General features: G+C 39.9%; 2 protein-coding genes across 2 annotated transcripts in view; one reads left to right on the forward strand and one right to left on the reverse strand.

Moving 5' to 3' along the window:
* Osbpl9 (oxysterol binding protein-like 9) overlaps positions 1-17025 on the forward strand; it is a 131846-nt gene extending 114821 nt beyond the window's left edge. The window contains exons 12-23 of the mRNA XM_013022192.1: positions 1696-1808; positions 1897-2015; positions 5798-5883; positions 9800-9971; positions 11499-11583; positions 12331-12441; positions 12913-12976; positions 13058-13198; positions 14575-14653; positions 15386-15477; positions 16041-16176; positions 16372-17025. Of these exons, the coding sequence (XP_012877646.1) occupies positions 1696-1808; positions 1897-2015; positions 5798-5883; positions 9800-9971; positions 11499-11583; positions 12331-12441; positions 12913-12976; positions 13058-13198; positions 14575-14653; positions 15386-15477; positions 16041-16176; positions 16372-16446 (1273 nt within the window). The 3' untranslated portion in view covers positions 16447-17025. The remainder of the gene's footprint in view (positions 1-1695; positions 1809-1896; positions 2016-5797; positions 5884-9799; positions 9972-11498; positions 11584-12330; positions 12442-12912; positions 12977-13057; positions 13199-14574; positions 14654-15385; positions 15478-16040; positions 16177-16371) is intronic.
* Positions 17026-17606: 581 nt separating this feature from the next.
* The window catches only part of Nrd1 (nardilysin (N-arginine dibasic convertase)), a 70182-nt gene continuing 64643 nt past the window's right edge, over positions 17607-23145 (reverse strand). Inside the window, exons 25-33 of the mRNA XM_013022270.1 lie at positions 22583-22614; positions 22186-22324; positions 20246-20293; positions 19915-19967; positions 19471-19554; positions 18884-18974; positions 18578-18694; positions 17930-18019; positions 17607-17836 (exon numbers count right to left, since the gene is read on the reverse strand). Coding sequence (XP_012877724.1) covers positions 17639-17836; positions 17930-18019; positions 18578-18694; positions 18884-18974; positions 19471-19554; positions 19915-19967; positions 20246-20293; positions 22186-22324; positions 22583-22614 — 852 coding nt within the window. The 3' untranslated portion in view covers positions 17607-17638. The remainder of the gene's footprint in view (positions 17837-17929; positions 18020-18577; positions 18695-18883; positions 18975-19470; positions 19555-19914; positions 19968-20245; positions 20294-22185; positions 22325-22582; positions 22615-23145) is intronic.

Below are 23145 nucleotides of genomic sequence, written 5' to 3' on the forward strand. Positions count from 1 at the left end.
AAAAAAGCCGGAAGTGGCGCTGTGGCTCAAGTGGCAGAGTGCTAGCCTTGAGCTGAAGAGCTGAGGGACAGCGCCCAGACCCAGAGTTCAGGCCCCACGACCGGACCCACCTCCCACCCCCCCAAAAAAAAATTCCATGAATAAAGGTGTTGACCTCATGACTTGATCCATGCAAAGGCTTCTCATAATAATATACATTGGTGATTACGTTTCAACATAGGAATCTGGGGAGTACACAGGCATTCATTCAGACCGTAGTACGTGCACAGAAAGCCATGGGGCATTTTGAAGTCTTGAGAAATCCAAAGAGTGTTCGCAGAGGAGGGAGATGTCATCCTGAGTTGTGATGTTGGTGAGAGAAGGGATCTAGTGGTGAGGATGGCTGGATGGCATGTTTCCATACAAGAGGAACCTGGTAAGAAGGAAGGAAAAAGAAAGAAGGGAAGCTGACAAAGCCTGGGCCTGAAGGAATCCTTTAGCCTTATAAGAATTCTGAGCATTTTCCTCTGAACAATGGTAGTGGCTGGTTTTATTTGCCTGTTAAAAATTATGTAGAATTAGATGCAGAGAATTTGATTACAGGTTAAAAATACAAACACAAAAACTAGCCAATCCTGGAAGTAAACAGAGAAGTGTAGGTGATCTAGCCTAAGATGATAGCATTGGGAATGGAAGGAAGTATGTGCATTCCAGAGATACTAAATTTTGACAGTTTTTCCCTCATTAGAAATTATTGATTTCTTTTTTTTTTCTTTTTTTTTTTTTTGTCGGTTGTGGGGCCTGAACTCTGGGCCTAGGCACTGTCTTTCAGCTCTTCAGCTTAAGGCTAGTGCTCTACCACTTGAGCCACAGCACCACTTCCAGCTTTTTCTGTTTATATGGTGCTGAGGAATTGAACCCAGGGCCTCATGCATGCAAGGCAAGCACTCTACCACTGAGCCATCTTCCCAGCCCTAGAAATTATTGATTTCTTAGTTGAATACAGTGAGTCATGCCTTAATCCCAGTTTCTTAGAGGGCAAAGATTGGATCACAGTTTGAAGTCAGTCTGGGCAAAAAGTTGATGATGATGATCCTAGCTCATAAACTCATCAAGCCAAGTGTAGTGGTGTACAGCTATGTAGGAGGCAGAGATAGATCTAGCCAGGAGCATAAGATCTTGAGTTCAAGCCATAGGACTTGCCAAAAAAGGAGGGGGCGGGGCAGGGGTTCTACAACAAGGAATGAAGAGAAGGAGGGAAAGAAAGAAATGTTCATCTATAATCGCATATATAATCTGTAGGGGTTTTGGGGTTTTTTTTTAGGTGGTGGGGGGCGGGGGAGGGTTGGCCAGTCTTGGGGCTTGAACTTAGGGCCTGGGTACTGTCCCTGAACTAATTTTGTTCAAGGCTAGCACTCTACCACTTGAGCCACAGCACCACTTCTGGCTTTTTTTGTTTATGTCATACTGAGGAATTGAACCCAGGACTTCATACATGCTAGACAAGCACTCTATCACTAAGCCACATTCCCAGTCCCCTCCTCCCCCCCCAAAAAAAATTCTGTGGTTTTTAAACAAAATAACGTATGTAACCAACTAATTGTTTCTGTTACCCATCTATATTTATTGGTTTTAATTAGGTTTATTGGTTGCCTAAATATCTTGCTATGAATTGATATTTATTTTGATTTAGCCTAAAAAGTGTTTGTTTTTAAGTTCTTCAGGATCTGCCTCAGTCTTAACACATAGCAGCTCGGGAAATAGCCTAAAGCGCCCAGATACCACAGAATCACTGAATTCTTCCATGTCCAATGGAACAAGCGATGCTGGTAGGGAGTCTTTGAGAACCCTTTCTTTCTTACAAACATTTTAGCAGCACAGTTTTAAACCCATGGAAAATGCTGTGTTCTGCTTTAGACCTTTTTGACTCACATGATGACCGGGACGACGAGGGGGAGGCAGGCTCAGTGGAGGAGCACAAGAGTGTTATCATGCACCTCTTGTCACAAGTCAGGCTTGGCATGGATCTCACTAAGGTAAGACCCACATCTGGCCTTTAAGTCTTACTGGGTAAATCAGTAGCCAACAATTGGGTGGTGAGTGTACTTGGGAAAAGTAGTATATTTTCTGTTTATATTTGCATCTTCTGATATGGTATATATGTAGATGAGTAAACTGGAAATTGTTAGGATGGATTAAATAAATGAAACTAGAATAACTTCATAGAAAGTAGTGTATGGATTAAGATTTAATTTTATTTGCAACAAATGAGAAATGGTATTTGGCTTTGCCAGTAGTTTGGGCAAAGTCTAAAGCAGTGTCTTGTACACAGAATCAAGATGAGCAGCCTTGTGGTCAAAGGACCTGTGTTGGTTACCTTTGCTAGTCAAACCAGGAGACTTTGAGCAGATCTTGTCCTCTGTGATTGCATGCAAAATGAACAGTGGCCCACTTCAGTAGGTTGTTGTAAGGATTGGAAAAGGTGGTTAGTTTAAAATTGTATGACACCTATTAAGTCATACTGTGACTGTGAATTTAAATTGCAAGCTCTCCATAGAATGTCTCATGGGTATAGGAGACTGTTGAGTGGTTATCTTTGTATATGCCTCTTTCACTTCTTACCACAACACTGCACAGTGTTACAAAAAGAAACTAAAGGGGCTGGGAATGTGATCTAGTGGTGGAGTGCTTGCCTAGAATACATGAAGCCCTGGGTTCAATTCCTCAGTATCATATAGACAGGAAAAAAAATGGAAGTAGTCCTGTGGCTCAAGTGGTAGAGAGCTAGCCTTGGCTCTGGGACTGTGCCTAGGCCCCGAGTTCAAGAGGAGGGAAAAAAAAGCCAGGCGCCGGTGGCTCACACCTGTAATCCTAGCTGCTCTGCTCAGGAGGCTGAGATCTGAGGATCACAGTTCAAAGCCAGCCCAGGCAGGAAAGTCCATGAGACTTTTATCTCCAATTAACCACCAGAAAAACAGAAGTGGCACTATGGCTCCAGTGGTAGACCACTAGCCTTGAGCTGAAGAGCTCAGGGACAGTGTCCAGGCCCAGAGTTCAAGCCCCACTACTGACAAAAGAAGAAGGAAGAAGAAACTAAGAGAAGTTAATAACAATATAACTGGATCATTTAAGAGAACTGAATGTCTAGTTTGTCCTGTGGTTTTTAAAATGTGGAGTCATTCCACTGTTGCTTTTGTCTTGAAGACTTGGATTATAGTAACTTCCATATTGATTGAATTATTATTCTACCCAGCTTTAAGAAGTTATTTAAATTTTGGATTTTTATCTGTTATGACAGAATCAAGCCCAGTACTATGGTTGTTGTCAGTAGGTAACTTGACTTAGTTTTAGATTTATAAGGCTAATTGCATAATAGATTCTCATAATTACAGTCATGTATCACTTAACTACAGGGAGGTGGCCTGAGAAATGTGTTAATAGGTGATTTTATCATCATAGAAGTATTGTAGAATGTGCTTACAAAGCCCAGATGATACAGCCTACCTCATACCTAGGTTATATTTTACTTTTATGGGACCACTGTGATGTATGCAGTCTTGCCTTTGAGCAGTTACGTGGCTCATAACTATGTAATAAAAACTTATTCCTAAATGTAAGTGAAAATAGACACACAAGAATAACAATAATTTTTGGATCCCAACATGCAGGAATGCATGAGGTAGGAGAATACATACAGGTAGCATATCCATATTGCTTTAATACGCCTTAGATTCGCATAACTTTGGCCCTGTGTTATTGGAAAAGATGTGCATTTCCTAGCATACTTCCCATTGAATCACATTGGCCCGAGCCAGGCATACATCCATATCTAAAGCAGTTACTGACAAGAATGTGTATGATTGGGTTAGATTAATCCACTCCCTCCCCATGAGACTTGGCAACCTATAGCCAAACCGGAACTGAATCAGAGTTCTGTTCGGGGTGAAGTGGGAAGTTAGGTAAACAACCAAAGATACTTTCTACAAAAAAATTTATAATTTTTACTTCATGTAATCTTCTTTTCCAGATAGTATTATTTGGTCAGTAGCCACCGAAAGCTTGTTATATTGCAAATAATGTTACAATTATTTTACTGAATATGTCAAAAATTAGCCATTCTAGAAATCTTTATTGACAAAAATGGCTGTGATTTCCAAGTTTCTGAAATTTATACCCATTCTAAAGTACAATTTTACAGTAATATCTTAAATTTGGATTATATTCTGTTTCTAAAAATGTTCCAGATATTTTCCATAGTTTGTTTTCCAAATGCCAAGAGTTTTGAACATATAACAAAGTCATATCCATTTATCTTCAAAATAATTGTAAGATATAACCACAGGATGTAATCATTCTTTTTTACCAGTATTTACAGAGGTTGAGTTAATTTTCCAGATTTTTCTCACAGTTAAGAAATTGTTCTTGGTTCTCAGTTCTCAGTTCTCCTTCATTGCTCTTCTAGCAGTTTGACATAATGGCATGGGCTACTTACTATATGTTAAAAACATTGAAGACCTGTTGAGTAAGAGCTCTCAGGAAAATTTATAAGTAGAAAAATTTGTTGGCTTACAGGTGAAATTAAACTTTTAAGATATTATTGGATGTTTTTTTCTTTCTTTTGACTTGCTAGCAAAATTCCTTTGTTCTATTTTCTACTAGACTTGGATCTTTTTTTTTTCTAAAAAATATATATTTTTTGTCAATTGTGGGGCTTGAACCCAGGTCCTGTGCACTGTCACTGAGCCCTTTTTGTTCAAGGCTAGTGCTCTGCTACATTGAGCCACAGCTCCACTTCTGGTTTTTGAGTAGTTAATTGGAGATGAGTCTCATAGGGACACAACTGTGATCCTCAGATCTCAGCCTCCTGAATAGCTAGAATTACAGGCATGAGCCACCAGCCACCAGCAAAAATTTATTTTTATTTATTTAATTTTTTTTTGTTATTTCTTTTTGGTACTAGGGATCGAACCTAGGATGTTGCACTAGCTATACAAGACTAAAGGGGTTTTAATTCAGTGTCATTTTATTATTATAATGAATCTTGTATAATCTTTTTCATGTTGATTTGTTAGAATTATTTATGTATTAAAGGTATGTACCCCTGTTTTGTTTTTCCAGTATTCCTAATTTATAATTTTTAAGTCCTCCAAAAAAATAGGATCAGTGTTTATATTAAGCTTTTTGCTGATCTAAACATATTTATGCTATAAATATACATATCTTTTGGGAAACCTGGAACCTGGATTCAGCCACCCAAGTTTGGAATACAGTAGCATCTATTGAAAGTTTCTTACTGTGTAATAGTAGCTTGAGAATGCTAGTATGAATAAAAGTCCTTTTACTGTAGGAATGAATCCAGTATTTTAAGATTAGCCCCAGAGTCAGACCCAGTTTCAAATTCAACATTTACAGTGAACAGTGAGAAAATTTCTTGTTGTATCTGTTCTTTTTCTCTACTATAATTGATTTTTTCATCATATGGCTGTTATGCAACTTGATAAAATAGTATGTACACAGACTCAATAGCTAGGTGATAGAGAAGAATTGCTGCTGTGTCGTTGTTATGCTAGTAGAGGAAAGGAACTTGAAAAGAGAAAGTAACATTTGAACATTCAAATCTCCCTTTCTGTTTTTCATCTGCTGGGCATTTCTGAACCAGAACAGTTTGGGAAATGATTGTAAGAAGATGCCTAGGAAATACGTGGGGGATGTCACTATTATTAGACTCAGAGGACTTTTTAGTGGTTCTTCCATCTGTTTAATCAGTGTATCAGTCATAGAATTAGACTTTCAAAAGTATCAAATGTGTGTTTTTCAGGTAGTTCTTCCAACATTTATTCTTGAAAGAAGATCTCTTTTAGAAATGTATGCGGACTTTTTTGCACACCCGGACCTGTTTGTGAGGTATTTAACTAAGTTGTTGCATAATAATTTTCTACCTTTGCTAGATAGATTCTTCTTGCCTTTTAAACATTTCTACTGTTACAAAAGCCATATTGAATATTGTATTGATATGGAATGCCTATTTCTGAGCTGAGGATCATTTTCCAACGCCATCCCAGGCAGGAAAGTCTGTGAGACTCCTAACTTCAATAAACCACTCAGAAAACCGGAAGTAGTGCAGTGGTTCAATGGTAGAGTGCTAGTCTTGAGTTGAAGAGCTGAGGGACAGCGCCCAGGCCCAGAGTTCAACTGACAAAAAATAAGTTCTTTAGGACTGGGAATGTGGCTTAGTGGTAGAGTGCTTGCCTAGCATGCATGAAGCCCTGGTTTCAGTTCCTCAGTACCACATACACAGAAAAAGCCAGAAGTAGCACTGTGGCTCAAATGGTAGTGTGCTAGCCTTGAGCAAAGAAGCTCAGGGACAATGCCCAGGCCTTGAGTTCAAGCCCCAGGACTGGCAAAAAAAAAAAAAAAAGGCAACTTTAAAGCATATTAAAGGTGGCTAACATTTCTAGGGTCAAAGCTAAGAGGTTTTTTGATTGAGACTTTGGCAAATACTATTAACTTATTTTTTGTACTATATCCTGATAATGTTCACTTAACTGAATTCAGCAAGCCTTTCTAAAATGCCTGTTGTTTGTCAGGCATTTTGCTATGAATTAAAATGATAATTCTAAGTATAACACTTGAAATAATAGCCATATGTACAGGGAAAGAAGTAGGGTAAACGTGGTATTGATTTACAAAAAGGAGCATTCCCATCTCTTCTCATTGGTAGTAGAAAAAATTTCTTATAATAGATACTGTCCTAATCTCTCATTTCTGTTTATATCACTTGACCTTGCACCGTATTTACTGAAACTATATAAATCACAAAGGTTGCACAGGGTATGTGCACACTAGTTAACACTGACATATATACTCCATTCTTGATAAAGATTTAAGAGAATGATTTAACTAGTTCCAAAAAGGAAAAAAAATTCAATGAATATGACAGTGTTGAAATTAATATGATCGAAGGTCAGACAAAATCCTAAGAGGCTCAGATTGCCAGCCTTGAGGGAAAAAGTTAAGCAAGCCCTGAGTTCAAGCCTCCAGTACTGGCACCCAAAAACAAAAAAAAAAGCAATTTAACAGATAAGCTTTGTTGGTAACATGCAAGGAAAAATGAAAAGTATCTGTTCATCACATATACATTTAAGGAAAATGAAAAGTATCTGTTCATCACATATACATTTGAAATTTAAAGTAGTTTATATTTGTGAGAATGTAAACTTTGTGTGGTCCCTAGGTAAACCACTTAACAAATTAAAAAAGTAGCCTGGCACCGAGACTCACCCTGTAATCCTAGCTACTTAGGAGGCTGAGATCTCAGGATCGCAGTTCAAAGTCAGCCTGGGCTGGAAGACCGTGAGACTCTTATCTCTAATAAAGCACTCAGAAAACCAGAAGTGGCGCAGTGGCTCATGTGGTAGAGCACAAGCCTTGAGCTGAAGAGCTGAAGGACAACATTCAGGCGCAGAGTTCAAGCCCAATGACCGACAAAAAAAAAAAATTAAAAAGTACAAACCAGACACCGGTGGCTCATGCCTGTAATCGTAGCAATTCAAGAGGCTAAAATCTGAGGATGGCAGTTCAAAGCCAGTCCGGGCAGGAAAGTCCATGAGATGCTTATCTCCAATAAACCCCCAAAAAGCTCAACGTGGAGCTGTGGCTTAAGTGGTAGAGCACTAGCGTTGAGCACAAAAGCTCAGAGCCAGTGCTCAGGTACTGAGTTTAAACCCCAAGACCAGCACCAAAATAAATAAATAAATAGAAGCACAACTAAGAAGCCAATGAAATGGAACACTTAAAATATCACATTGAAGCTAAGAGAAGCTGCAACAACCTTATAGCAAAGAACATAGACACAGACTCATTACCAGTTTGCCTGGAATCTTTACCACATGTGGCGTTTCTGCTCTAGCAAAACATGACACCTTTTCAGTGGGGACCATGTTACTTTTTTTTTTAACCAACTTATTACTTGAAACTATCATATAGCCTGTTTGCTGTGACAAGGCTATGATATATATTTTTTCCTAGTGGTATGATTTTAAATGACCTTATATTGTTTTCCCACTATCTAGATGATGGCTATTTAACTTTCCCCAATATGCTTCTTGTTATATGTGAAATAAATTTCTTATGATATCAAAAAAAATCACATTGATTTCCTAAAGGAGTAAAAGAAATAATGGAACAAGGAACATTTAGAAAACATCTTAAGCCTATCAAATCAAAATTTACACTAAATATAAGTAGAATACGCCCTCTATTTAAGAGAACACAAAGGTCAAACTTCATTTTTTAAAAGATGTATTATTTCAAAGGGAGAAACTTTAATAAAAGACACTGCTGGTTAAAGAGGAAGGATAGGCCCACAGATAGAGAGTTCACAGGTGAGGTGCCCACCTAGCATGCATGAGCCCTGGGTTCAATCTACAGTACTTCAGAGAAAACAAAAAGGTAAAGAGAAAAAGGTAGGCCGGGCACTGGTGGCTCACACCTATAATCTTAACTACTCAGGAGGCTGAGATCTGAGGATCACAGTTCAAAGCAGTCCAGGCAGAAAGTCTGTGAGACTCTCATTTCCAATAAACCACCAGAAATGGGAAAGTTAAGATAAAGTTACCAGAGGCAAGTAGAGTCATTTTGTAATAAAAGAATGAAATTTAATACTTATAAAGCGTATAGGTATGTGTAAACATAGCTTCAAGATACTTGCAGAAATTGGTGAGACTAAGTGGAGAAAGTTCCTGTTAGAACTGATTATTCTGCTTCCTAAGAAAATCAGTAACACTATAGGAGATCCAAACCTGAACCCAACTGACCTTTCTAAATACTACCAACAATTGTATAACATACTGCCTTTGCAAGAATACATAGAGGGCTGGGAAGGTGGCTCAGTGGTAGAGCGCTTGCCTCCCATGCCTGAGGCCCTGGGTTCGATTCCTCAGCACCAAATAAACAGAAAAAGCCAGAAGTATCACTGTGGCTCAAGTGGTAGAGCACTAGACTTGAGCTGACTTGCTGAGGGACAGCGCCCAGGCCCAGAGTTCAAGCCCCACAACTGACCAAAAAAAAAAAAAAAAAATACATAGACTGTTCATCAGGATAGACCATAAACTTAGAGGCCTTAACAAGTTTAAAGTGACTGCAGTCACACATAATGTATTTTCTGACCACAAAAGAATTAATTTGAAATTGATGATACAAGCTAGCCACCTGTGACTCACATCTATAATCCTAGCTACTCAGGAGGCCAAGATCTGAGGATCAAAGTTCAAAGCCAGCCCTTGAAGACAAATCCAAGAGACTTATCTCTAATTAACCTGCGAAACTTCAAAAGGGAGATGTGGCTCAAGTGTAAAGCACGGAGTTCAAGCCTGAGCACCAACACAGACACGCAAAAGAGAAAGAAAAGAATGATAACATATAAGTAACTCTACTTAGTAATAACATAGCACACTTAAATGAAATTCTAGAAAAAGCAACACTAAGTCATCTATGACACTAACCACTAGCAGTATTTATCTCAAGGAGAGGTAGTGATTGCTTCAAAAGGGGAAGAGGGAAACTTTTGAAATAATGAAATGTTCTATGTCCTGATTAAGTGATGGTTAAGTAAATGAATATAAACAGTTGCGAAATTCTTCTAACAAAACACTGAAATCAGTTGGTTTAATTACATACATTACAGCTCAATTTGAAAATTAAATCCATATACACAGTTTCATCCACCAATGGCTCAGGGTGGACCTTGCTGAGAGTCGCTGCGTCAGCTTGCATGCTGCCAGTAAAACATATCAGTACAGTTTGTCTTTTTCTCTTCCAGCATTAGTGACCAGAAGGATCCCAGGGATCGCATGGTTCAGGTTGTGAAATGGTACCTCTCAGCCTTTCATGCAGGAAGGAGGGGATCAGTAGCCAAAAAGCCATACAATCCCATTTTGGGTGAAATCTTTCAGTGTCATTGGACATTACCAAATGATACTGAAGAAAACACAGTAAGTTCCGTGCTATGATTTTAATTAAGTTGTATTTTAAATAAGTTGTATTTTAAATAAGTTGTGCTTAAGGGAGATAATAATGAATGCAATGATGAAAGATATTCACCAGAACTGGAGGTATGGCTCAAGTGGAAGGGCAACAGCTGTGAGAGGAAAAGTACAAGCGTGCAGGGCTCCAAGTTCAAACCCTGGTTCCAGTGCACAGACATGTGTGCACATACACATGCAGAGTGTTGTTACATGATCATAATGAGATGGAAAAAGAATGGAATGAGATGAGGATGGAGATTGAGAAGTTAGGCCACACAGCGTCTTGTACATACATCTTAATTATAATTTTGTGGCTAGTCAGAATTTTATTTTTGTTTTGAAAAGACTATTATAATGTCCAGGTCCCAGTGGATTGATCATGCCTGTAATCCTAGTTTCTCAGGAGGCTGAGACCTGAGGATTGCATTTGCAAAGCCAGCCTGCCTACCTCCAGTTAACCAGTAAGACATCAAAACTGGAGATGTGGCTCAGTGGTGGAGTACTAGCCATGAGTGAAAAAGCTAGTAGGTGAGAGCACAAGTCCCTAAGTTCAATCTCCAGTACTGGCGCCCAAGTGCCCCCCCACCCCCGACACATGAAAAATGTATTTAGGAGCAAGGAGAAAGGAAATACTTGGAGGTGTATACTTTAGCACTTGGTGGTGGTGTCATTTACTGACAAGGATTGGTGGGGGTGGGGGAATGAGACAAATGAGGAGGAGGGGGTAATGTTAGACAAGAAGCGTGCTACCTTACTTACGGAACTATAACTCCTCTGTATATCATCTTGACAAAAAAAATTTTCAAAAAAAATAGGATTGGACTTAAGGGAAAAGTCAAGAATGCTAATTTAAAATTCATGTCTAAGACTGTTAGACAGGTAAATAGAGCTGCCAGTTTGGAATTTCAGCGTGTGTACCTCAAGAGAGAAGTCGGAGCTGGAGATGGGACCTCTAGAGTTTATAGAGATAGCACCAGAAATTCCTAGATTTGTATGAGTTTTATGGAAGAGGACAGCCAAGACGGTCGAAACTCTAGGGGGTGACCCAGAGTGAGCCCTGGGGCTCCGGCATGTAGAGGTTAGTTTGAAGACAGTGACCAGCAAATACATGTTAAAAAGGCATTTAGGAATAGAAATGGAAAATTCCCTCATCCACAGCGCCTCGCACATAATCATCCTTTAACAAATGTTACTTTCCATATCTTTCTCATTCTAATTAACATTATATATGATCTTTGCTAAAGTTATAATCTGATCTTGTTTATTTGCCAGATATAAGTGCCTGTTCTGTGCCAGTCCTATCCCTGAGTTAGGCATATGAGCCTTTAAGAATGTCTTAGGGAGACCAACACAAAGCAGTAACTAAGTGCCATAAAAGAAATACACATGGAGTGTTTAGTGTTAGTAATGGAGGAAACAGAGGCTCTAGTTATCCGATTCTGCATGGTCATTTGCTCCCACAGCCAAAGAAAACAATGTTTTATTTTCTTGCAGGAACTAGTTTCAGAAGGACCAGTCCCCTGGGTTTCCAAAAACAGCGTCACATTCGTGGCTGAGCAGGTCTCCCATCATCCACCCAGTAAGCTCCCAGTTCCTCTGTAACGCCCACTATTCAAGCCATTCTGTATGAAGGATCAGTAAGAGCTCCTCAGCTCCTCAGTTGTATGATTAGCTACATGGTCCCTGTTATCTTAACTAGAAATTTGATTGATTCCTCTTACCTGTTCTTTGCATAAATTTTTAAAGACTCTTTTACCATCTCTGTATAAAAAGGGATTTGGTAACCATTGTTTAATGCTTCTAAACTCATTTTACACATAGTGCCATAGAATCTGTAGCAACTTTGAGCTAGTTTGTATAATCGGTGTGTAGTTGTTTTGCACAATATATCCTGGACACATACTCTGAGCATCTTTTTATTCGATATGGTATGAAGACTGGAGGTATTGAATAGGCCTACATCGAGGTGGCACATGGGTAACCTTACCAGGAGAAGAGATGACCCTTCAGATTTTAAACTCAGATTGGCTGCCACCTCATGTTTCAGGGTAGGTCTGGTCTACTTGGTTCTGAATGCTTGCTTTCAGTGGGGAAAAGGTACAGAAGGCAAGTACACACCTCATGGCTTAACTTGAAGCTGTTCTTTTAGGGGGTAGATGGTTTTCCTGTAGAGTCAGTTTTGTGCTGTTGTTTTAGCTTACATTAGTTATACAGAGAGGAATTTGATACATTTCCACAAATTTACAATATGCCCTTTGAGCCAGTTTCTTCTGGTCATGTAACTATAGATCTCTAATGCATTAATGAAAAAACATTTTCTATTCAGTTTCAGCTTTTTATGCCGAGTGTTTCAACAAGAAGATACAATTCAATGCTCATATCTGGACTAAATCAAAATTCCTAGGGATGTCTATTGGGGTGCACAACATAGGGCAAGGTAAGCCTATGGACATTAGGTTGATTATGTTCTTTGTTGTTGGCCCCTGAGGCTTTACGTCAGGACCTGGATGCTGTTCCCGAATTGTTTAGCTCAAGGCTAGTGTTCTACCACTTTGAGCCACAGTGCCACGTCTAGTTTTCTGGTGGTTAATTAGAGATGAGAGAATCAGATTTTCCTGCCTGGGCTGGCTTTGAACTGCAATCCTCAGATCTCAGCTTCCTGAGTAACTAGGATTACAGGCATGAGCCACCAATGCCCAGCTTAATTATAATGTTAATATGTGCTGGACACTTGGAAGGAAAATGGCCCCAGAAAGCCAAACTGGATGCCATGGTTTGTGCTTAAGCATGTGTATTAGGTGAGGTGAGGTGGGGTACAAACCAGGTCATCCCTAAAATGAATGGAGTACCCATCAACCAGAACCTTATGGCCAATTGATACCAGAGATTCTGCTTCTTCTCTCCTCAGGTTGTGTCTCATGCCTAGACTATGACGAACATTACATTCTCACATTCCCCAACGGTTATGGAAGGCAAGTAGACCCTACTGTTCCATAAATCATGCTCTTCTCCTTCTTCCTGTCAGCCTTACCCAAGCATTTTTGATTTTGCAGGTCTATCCTTACGGTGCCCTGGGTGGAATTGGGAGGAGAATGCAGTATTAATTGTTCCAAAACAGGCTATAGTGCAAATATCGTTTTCCATACTAAACCTTTCTATGGAGGAAAGAAGCACAGAATTACTGCTGAGATTTTGTAGGTATTTCGTTTTCTACCTCGGTGCTCTTCCATTTTTCTGAAATACTTTTTTTTCCCTTAAACTTGTCAAAAACTGACCATTTTGATAGTCTTGTCTTTGTAAACGTGTTTACAAACGTGTTATATGTCAGTCTATTCCTAAAATCCGGTATTAAAAGAAGACCTAAATGATCAGAGGCCATGGATGGGAACCTAATTATCAGTGGAAAACTAGGTTTTCCCTAGGTTGCCTATGTCACATAGACCACGTATCATCTCCCAAGTCTTCACAATGCTTCCCATGCTTTTGCTGGGTAAAAAGAGGAACCATCACAAGTAGCAGGCATTTATTTGGCTTGGTTCCAGGAAAGATAGCTGTGTTAATAGGTGATTGATGGGTTCCCGGCCAACCTGAAAGAGCAGTCTGCAGTGTTGAGACACCGGTTTTTCTCTTCCCAAAAGGCCTTGTTGGGAACTATATCTAAGATGGGAGATGCATGACGGGTTAATGGGCTTTCTAAGGGAATTTAACTGGAGTAACAAAATCAGCATCCACAAATCTTGAGTAGGATGGAGTGGGTCTTGAACATAAAATGGAGTTTACTAAGAAACAGCATAAAATAGAAATAAGAAAAAAGGTTTGCAGTAGGAAAATATGGGCAGAGCTTAGTGAGCAGCCTAGTTCACATGGTGACAGCCACTCCCTAAACGTCAGTTGATAGACATAGGATATTCAGAAAAGATATGAATGGGCTTGCTCCTCAGAACTCGAGAGATGGTAACTAATGGCTACAGGAACTGCTAGCTCAGCAGAATTTTCTACACCCTCAGTTGTAAGTTCAGAGCCCCTGGTAGAGTACTTAAAATTTGAGGTTTGAGCAATCAGATAAAGTACTACTTTACATGGGTCACACTCAACCTTTTTCAATTCTGGATCCCTTTATTAAGAACCACCCAAGAGGGCTGGGAAGGTGGCTCAGTGGTAGAGTGCTTGCCTTGCATGCCTGAGGTCCTGGGTTCGATTCCTCAGCACCACATAAACAGAAAAAGCCTTAAGTGATGATGTGGCTCAAGTGGTAGAGCGCTAGCCTTGAGCTGAAGAGCTGAGGGACAGTGCCCAGGCCCAGAGTTTAAACCCCATGACCGACCAAAAAAAGAAAACCATCCCCCAAGATTTTTATGTTGGTTTAGGGAATCTACAGCTCATTAGCATTCTGTTCAGGGCTCTCCTTCTCACAGTAGACCTGGCAAATCCAGTTCCATTGCGCTGCTTTCACTAAAGGCTTCATAGTCATTCTGTGTTCTACTCTTTGTAGATAGCTACACTGGCCACACTATTGGGCAGAATAATTTTCACTTTGATACTAACACAAAATGTTTCCTTTCCTGTCTAGTTCTCCAAATGACAAGAAGTCGTTTTGCTCAATAGAAGGGGAATGGAATGGTGTAATGTATGCGAAGTATGCATCAGGGGTAAGAACCTATGTTTTGTCACATTTTAAACTACAGTGAATTGTCCCTTATTTTTGCTTTCCTCATATGGAACCACTGAGACCAGCTCTAAAAGTCATCTCTTCAGGGCAAGCCTTTTACTTTCCTTTCCCTGTCTTCTAATAGTGCAGTTAATAGTATGATCTTTTATTTTTTTCTCTCAAAACAGAACAATGTATGTAAAACAATAGCTGGCACTTAGTAGTCACTCAAATGTTGTATATAAAAGTGTGATTTTTGTCAAACCAAGGGCTAACACTAATTTGCATTTTGTTCATATGCATTGTTTTAAGTTACTGACTGCCTCTCAGTAGGGATAAATAAGTAATAGTCCTGCTATCAAGAAACTTTTATTCTGTATAACACCTATGAAGTGATTTCATTAAGTCAGAAAGAAAGGGGATCTGAGTAATAGAACTGATGAACTAGATTTTGGAAAGAACTTGCAAAATATAAAAAGAAAAATCTGCAGACAGGCTGCTTAATGTGGATTTGTTGCAAGGGGTCTAGCTCCCTAAGGAATTATATCCCTAGCATGTATCCAGGTTGGAATGCCAGACCTGTGGACCTTCGGCACAACTGCAATTTAGGTTTAAGACTACATATGAAACTATGGCCTTAAGATACTTGGGATTTATCTGTCAAAGTCTTCTGGAAGGATTGACTTTCCTCCAATAATTTTGAATAAGAGACTTGTCTACTTTTGCTTTCTAGGAAAACATGGTCTTTGTAGATACCAAGAAGTTGCCTATAATCAAAAAGAAAGTAAGGAAGTTGGAAGATCAGAATGAATATGAATCACGCTGGTAAGGAAACATAACCGGAACAGTCGCTTAGTGCTTACCCAGTGTCTAAACATAGCTTAATACAGACTAAGCTCAAATGATTGAATTCCTTTGTTAGGACCAAGCACTTTGTAGCTTTGTAACCATTAAAATTTGCTTCCTGTGCTGCAGTAGGAATAATCTTGAAAGAAAGCCACATCTTATACCCATAAGCCTTTCCAGCTAACCTTTTGGCCCTGTTAAAAATCACATTTTAAATGTTTTTTTCTGAAATAAAATTTAGCCCCTGAGATCTAGCCTTGAGTCCAAAGCTGCATAGTAGAGCCAGAAGTAGACTCCCAGATCTCAGCTGAATGTTCTTTCTCCTCTGTTGTCCTTATCCTATGTCTCTGTTCCCTTATTCCCTTTGGTAACTAGCAGAGGACTCTTCTGGGCTTTTTTTTTCCCCCACTAGCTTTTTTCTTCTTCCTACAGCACTTAAAAGCCATTCGATTTTTTAGTTTTTTTGAGTTATGTTATATTCAGACATAGCTGTAGGCATTAATTCTCAAGAGTGCCAGCTTCTCTTGATCTCTCTTCTTTAGCCTTTGGAAGGATGTCACTTTCAATTTAAAAATTAGAGACATTGATGCAGCAACTGAAGCAAAGCACAGACTTGAAGAAAGACAAAGAGCAGAAGCCCGAGAAAGAAAGGAGAAGGAAATTCAATGGGAGACAAGGGTAAGCTTCTACCTCTCCTGTTATTCCCCCCTGAACACTGATGTATACAGTGAACGCTGAAGAAGTAAAGTATCAACCACTATTTATGAATGTGTTGTTCTCTGGTCCCTACCTGAAATTCAACCATTGACATGAAAGAATACATAATGTGTAAGTACAAAGGAAATGTAACAAAATTTTCCGTCTCTCTTCCAGTTATTCCACGAAGATGGAGAATGCTGGGTTTATGATGAACCATTACTGAAGCGTCTTGGTGCTGCGAAGCATTAGGTTTGGGAAACACAGAGCTTGCACCTGATGACCAGGGTAGTAGGCATAAATAACTAAGCAACAATCTTCCTTTGGGAGAACCTATCACTCCCTTCTTATTGCAGTGGTTCCTATCTCAGGGATACTGGACTTTCCAGCGCAGATGAACAATTAAAACAGGAAAAGCCTCCCATTTTTTTTTCCTCTGTGGCAGTTAAAATTTTGACTTCAGTCTTGAGCAAAACTATAGGTTTTGAAACAAATCCCATGCTTTTGAAAGCATTTATGAACCCAAGTCTCTCACTCTGCACTCTAGTTCCAATGTTAGACATACAACCTGTTTCCTAGGTCATATAATCTTGGGTTCTATACATATACATATATACACACATATATATATATATACACACACACACATATTCGCACATATATAAATCTGATGACAGTTTTTTCGTAAATACTTCCATTTCTTGTAAATACTGGTTCCTCTGAATTTAGATAATTAGCGCAATGTATGAAAATCAAGTGTTAGGAAATTTCATGATTTCTCCTATAACGACTTTTATTTTGGAAATGAACTATTAAATTGTACCTAACCTGGATTACAATTTAATTATATTCAATGCTTCTTTAAGGCTTCATAAAGTATTTTCCAACCTTTTTAAAACAATGTGTGCTGCTTTTATTATCTTTTGTTAGGGTTGCCAAATAATTGGCTTCCAAGTTTGACCACAGGAGATAACTTTCCTTATATTCTGACTTAAGCTATTATCATACTGTTCCTCCCAGTAATATTTTTTTGCCTTCTAGGACTTAGGAGTATATCTACCCCACAGTCAAATGAAACAATAAAAAAGAATGCCACAGGCAGCAGATGGCTCATTCTGGAGGGAAATACAGAACTATCTTTATTTAAAAATAATTTAAAAAAACAACAGGTACCTAGCACGTAGGTACTTGAACAAATGGTTACATAAAGAAACTCTCCTGAGGACAGCTTTGCAATCTCAAATGTCTGATCACACTTGGCCCACCCAGTAATTTCTCTGCCAGGTTCCTGCAGTAACCCTGGATTTATTAGTATTCATAAATCAAATTCAGGAATACCAATGTGAAAATCCATTGAAAGCCCTAAGGCCGAAGTAGTGTACAACTCCATAAAATACAAACAAATCTTTAAATACACATTGCTTCAGGCCAACGAGACTGCAGTTTATTGGACTATTTTATGGTAGGGGAGAAGGTTGAGTGTTGCTGTAAAAGCCCTGATATCAGTAATGGGGATGGTAGAGTCTGCCAACAGAGGAGAGGGTGGCAGGTAGGCCAGCTGCATCCCTTCACAAGAAGAGTTGGGATCCTCACCAGAAGAGCTACCATCCTCTTCCAGTTCATACTTTCCATATCCAACAACCTGAAAGAAAAGGCTCAAGGTGAGAAGTATACCATCAGATTGGGGCAAAGACAACCTAAACTCAAATAAATGACAAGACTGGAAAGAACTCACATGAACGCTGAGCATTTTACTTCCTGATCCTCTATGAGCCTTGAACCAGTTGACTAAGTCTAATTTTGAGAATGACTTCAGTGCTTCAATCTTAGAGGAAGGGAAGACAGAAAAAAATCTTAAAAAAATAACTCCCAATCACTTGGCATCTGAGCAACTTTAATTCTTCTCCATCTCATCTTGCCCCTAGCCTTCCAGAGAAAGATAAAGATGAGCCTCTAAAACACCACCTTTCTATTTTTGTAGTAAGTAAGCAATACTGTAAAGGAAGCCAAATACCATATCCTGAGCCAGAAACCCAAGTGTTACCTCATTTTACATTGTATACTTTAGATGAATTTTATCTTGCTTCATTAAGAAAACTGGGAGTGAGCTGGCTTGAACAAGCCTTTTCTTTTTAATAAAGTCTTGTTATCTCTAGCAGAACCCTCTTCCTCCTCCACAAAACCTTATAGTCAATCTCAATAAAAAGCAAATAGATGGAGGAGTATGTGTGTTAAGGTTTCATATGTGCTCATACAGAGGCAAATAAGCAAATAAACCAGGTCAGCATAAATGTCCTGGGTTTCTCTTCCACACAATACTAGTTTGCACATTAGATAAGGCTCTATGAAGTTCACCAGGGCTGTCTTGCTCTAAAAATCATACCTCATGGGCAAGGCGGTCAAAAAGATACTGCTGTGTCACTACTTCATTCCAGTTCCTGTCTACCTCTTCCCCAAGGTGAGTATCCTCGCACTCTTTGAGCTTGATCAGAGCTGTAACCTGTTCCCACCAAAGAGATACATATTCAAACATCATGTTGGCACCAAATCCCCCAGAACAAACCTGACTTGTAATAAGCCTGTCTGGCATGGGGTAAGGGAGGTGGCTAATGGGTCATGTCAGATTGTATGGACTACAAAGCTCAAAAACTGGCCAGCACATAAGGACTGTGAAGACTGGTACTGTCACCTGGGTATTGAATGCCTCTTCAGTGAGGTTCTCAATCTTCTCCTCAAAGCTGGAAAGAAACTCTTCTATTTTCTTATCAACAACTTCAGAGCTGAAACAAATGAAAAGTTACCAGAGACTTGATCTCAGGCAGAACTCAAAGGTAGGGTGAGGTAGGACTAAGGTGTATTCTTAAGAAAAAAGCTGATATGTCTCCCAAAGCCATATAACTGTACCCTAAACCAGAGAGGAAAGAGAATGGGGAAAACCTCCCTCTCCCAAAACCTGCAGCCCAGTTTCCTAGTACCCTCATACTGAACTGGGCCTGGCCATTTCAAAACTAAAAACTAGCAAAGCCTTACACCTCAGTTCTAATCTGAATGGCAAGTCAGGCATCTTCACCTTTTTTGGCAAACCCTCCAGAAGGACTTGATCTAAATACTGTGAGACCTTCATCAGTACTAGATCAAGCCATCTCCTCTCCCATTCCCCCGCCAAGAACTAGCACTGCTTGGTCAGAATCTCCTAAGAGTTAATAAGAAGGTACTTATAGCTCCCCACCTTGGTCCAGAAAGAGCAGTATGGACCTGCCCACTTCCTTTACTTACTTGTATTTCGTTGCCTGGGTCCCCACAGTGACAGAGAATCCTAAAATCCCAGATGTATTCCTACAGGTTGGGTAGACATGATACCTACAGCCAGAGTGAAAAGTCACATGAGCTCATGTGGACACCTTGTCCTGTCCTCCAAGGTATAAGATATGAAGAGGGAAGCCTTCCACCTATCCTTAACTGGATGGATCTGGAGGGTTAAAGAGGCAGCTACTTCTTCAGGTCAAAGTGTCCACTCCAGTGCTGAATAGGGGACCACAAACTAGCTTTCCCATGCTCATCCTGAAACCTGAACAAACTGAAGGCCTGACCATAATCCAAAACTCAAATTTTAGAAATTCTGACAATAGTAACTTGAAAGGCTGCTTAGTCAGGATATCTCATCAACTTTAGCCTGCAAAGCCAGGACTACACTCTGAAGAGTTCAGTGCCAGCACTTACCCAAGAGTCTGCTTGGTTCGGAGGAAGTCAAAACAAGGTTCTTCCATATGCATCTGTAATTCAATATATTACTCAGCCCAATCTGAAGTCTGAAGCAGAGAAACCTCTATTTCTTGCCCCTGAGACATTCATATAATACCTCCAGAGTCCAGCATCCCTTTTTGCCTTTTGCCTAAATGGCTGCAGTCACTTAAAAAAATGACCACGATTACCTTAATGATCATCTCTTATTCCAATCAAAGATCACTGACCACCCCAACCCCAAGGCAGAAACTCTGGGCCTCACAGTGGGTCAGAGGTTCCTGAACACACTGACTGCACACGTACTTACCACGAGCAGCTCCATAAGAGTATATTCGCGTAGACTCCTGGGACCTGACTGAAAGGAGAAAGAGACCAGATCAACTGAATATTAATGGCTTTTATTAATGGCTTTTAATAATCTAGCTATCCTTGACAATAATTGTTGAACAATTTTATCTGTCTTCTCATTAACCTGCAGGTCTGAGAACAGGAATCATGTTCTATTACCTGTATTCCCAGCACTAACATGGAAGTACACATAAACACACAAGTGAATCCAATAATATTTAACCTGCCAACTCCTGCCTGGAGGATCCAGGAAACCTACAGGACACATTGTAAACTCAAGTACTTGTAGTGCGAAGCCCTTAAGAGTACAACAGGGTATGTTTTGAGATCATGAAGCATTATTTAGAGTATTCCTCAAATGAAGAAACAACAGGAGCTTCTGAAGTCATCCATACTCAGAGAAACAGCAGTTGATCAGAAAAATACCCAAGAGGCAGATCAAAAGACTCACTGACTCATTAAGATGATGTAGGGTAAGGTTCGGTAAATTTACTTAGAACACCAGCTAAAAAGAATAACAAGAAAAGACTCAGGCCCAGGGCCAGAAAGGGACAAGTTCACAAGGCCATGTCTCGCAACATTCAAAACAGGGATCTTCACAAAGCCTGACAGGGAAGTGACTTCATGCAGAGAACCTTGGACCACAGTGGCAAGTCAGGGGATCAGGGTGGAAAGGCATAGATTCAGAGATCCTCATAATTCTAGAAGTAAGTGGGGCTAGTCACAGCCTAAAGCAGGCTATGATGAGCAACTGGAACTGCTGAAAGGTATTTATTTAAAGCTCTCCCCTCCCCCACTCCAGAATGGCAAAGAAAGAATCTAAAAACAGAACACATATCTGAAAATGGAATACATTTCCAAGACTGAACCTTAGGTTTGTCATTTGTGAAACAAGTAATAAATCCTTCCAGATAAACCTGTATGGCTCTTGTAGTCATTGTTTGGTTGTACTTTTCTTTCAAAACTGTTCTTTGAGCTACTCAGGAAGCTAAAGGTCATGATTTAAAGCCAGCCAGGGCAAAAAAGTCCATGAGACTCTTCAACTCACTAGCAAAAAGCCAGAAGTGGAGGTGTGGCTTGAGCAAAAAGGCCAAGTGAGAGAAAGCATGAGGCTCTGAGTTCAAGCCCCAGTATGCCAAGCACAACATAACAATTACAGTAATAATGATGATGGTTCGCTGATTGATGAACCAACACCTCATTGTAGTCAAAAAAGATTCTATTTTACCGTTAAGCAAATTTTTAAATGTGGATACTTGAAGAGGACAGATGGCTCCAAACAACACTGTATAGGTTTGGGGGCTGGGAAGGTGGCTCAGTGGTAGAGTGCTTGCCTCACATGCATGAGGCCCTGGGTTTGATTCCTCAGTACCACATAAGCAGAAAAAGCTGGAAGTGGTGCTATGGCTCAAGTGGTAGAGTGCTAGCCTTGAGCTGAAGAGCTGAGGGACAGTGCCCAGGCCCAGAGTTCAGGCCCCAGAACTGGACCCAAAAATAAAAATAAAAAAGAATCTAAACAGAAAGCCCAGAAATCCTTCCTTGAATTCACACCTATAGAACTGCAACCAGAAATGGATATTGCTTTAAGCAATAAATTTCTACTAACACCAAGAGATTAATATAGCTGCTTATAAAAATCACAGGCTGGAAGTGGCACTGTGGCTCAAGTGGTAGAGTGCTAGCCTTGAGCTAAAGAGCTGAGGGACAGCGCCCAGGCCCAGAGTTCAGGCACCATAACAGATTCCACCCACCCCCCAAAAAACACAAAAAACTGTATAGGTTAACAACAAAAGGGCAATTAAGGTTAACTTATTCTTAGGTACTTTGGACCTCCTACCACACGTCAGTGCTGTAAAGGTATTTAGCCATGAGGATGGCTGAACAATGGGGCCAACTGACCTGGTAGTACACAGTGACTTCAGAGTTGGCATCACCTTTATTCAGAGCTCTCACTTTGCATAAGTGGTGGCCACTAGGCAGTTCTACCACCTGGAATTGCACGGGCATCTCCTGTTCCAGGGGCCTAAAGTTCAGCTTGCTGCAAAACAAGTTACATGGGTCAGTGAAGTACTTTTTTATCCTCTTAACCCCTCCAAAAACTAGAAGAAGCAGACAGGCCCGGTCTCTTCTCAACTGCATTGTTTACGTCAGCCTCAAAAAAAAAAAAAAAAAAGGCAGAAAGAAAATGAACTTTTTTAACTTCTTTGAAATGTGAGTTTAATAACTCAGCTGTGGCTCAGTGCCATTTTTCTTCTAGGACCATATAACCCTCAAAAAGAACAAAATTACTACTTACTCAACAACATATTTCAGGAAATCCATAGATTCCTATGAGACAAGAAGAAAATAATAAATCAGTTGCTCTTGACATTAATTTTACCTGGAAAATTGGTATTACCAATTTTCTAATTTCTTGGAGTAGGTATCCCTGATGGTATTAGAAAGCAGATTCAGTTTGGCACCTAAAAGCTGGACAAGTCATCCGCTGATCAGGGTAATCACTCATGATTCAACTCCTACTGTATTTATCAAATAGTGACTCATACTGCTCCCCTTCTCGGGGACTGCTCTGCACTAGTTACTTGTACACGGAAACACTTTTCCCTTGGAATCAAATTTATGTGCTCAGTGTCAGTTTATCTAGCTATGCCACAACATCTATGGTGACTGTGACCACAGTTTAGAAACTTGGGACCACTGACACGGAGCCTGGACAGGATAACCCAGTAAGGAAAGCACTCGCACTAAGTGACTACATCTTCATCTGACAAGACTTCCGTTACCTGTAAAGTGAGGGACAACAGAAGGGGTGACCCCATCTCTGAAGTGGTTTTTCCAGGAACAATTCATCGTACTAAG

The sequence above is a fragment of the Dipodomys ordii genome, unplaced genomic scaffold (assembly GCF_000151885.1).
Source record: "Dipodomys ordii isolate 6190 unplaced genomic scaffold, Dord_2.0 Scaffold61, whole genome shotgun sequence".
In the NCBI taxonomy this organism is placed as follows: domain Eukaryota; kingdom Metazoa; phylum Chordata; class Mammalia; order Rodentia; family Heteromyidae; genus Dipodomys; species Dipodomys ordii.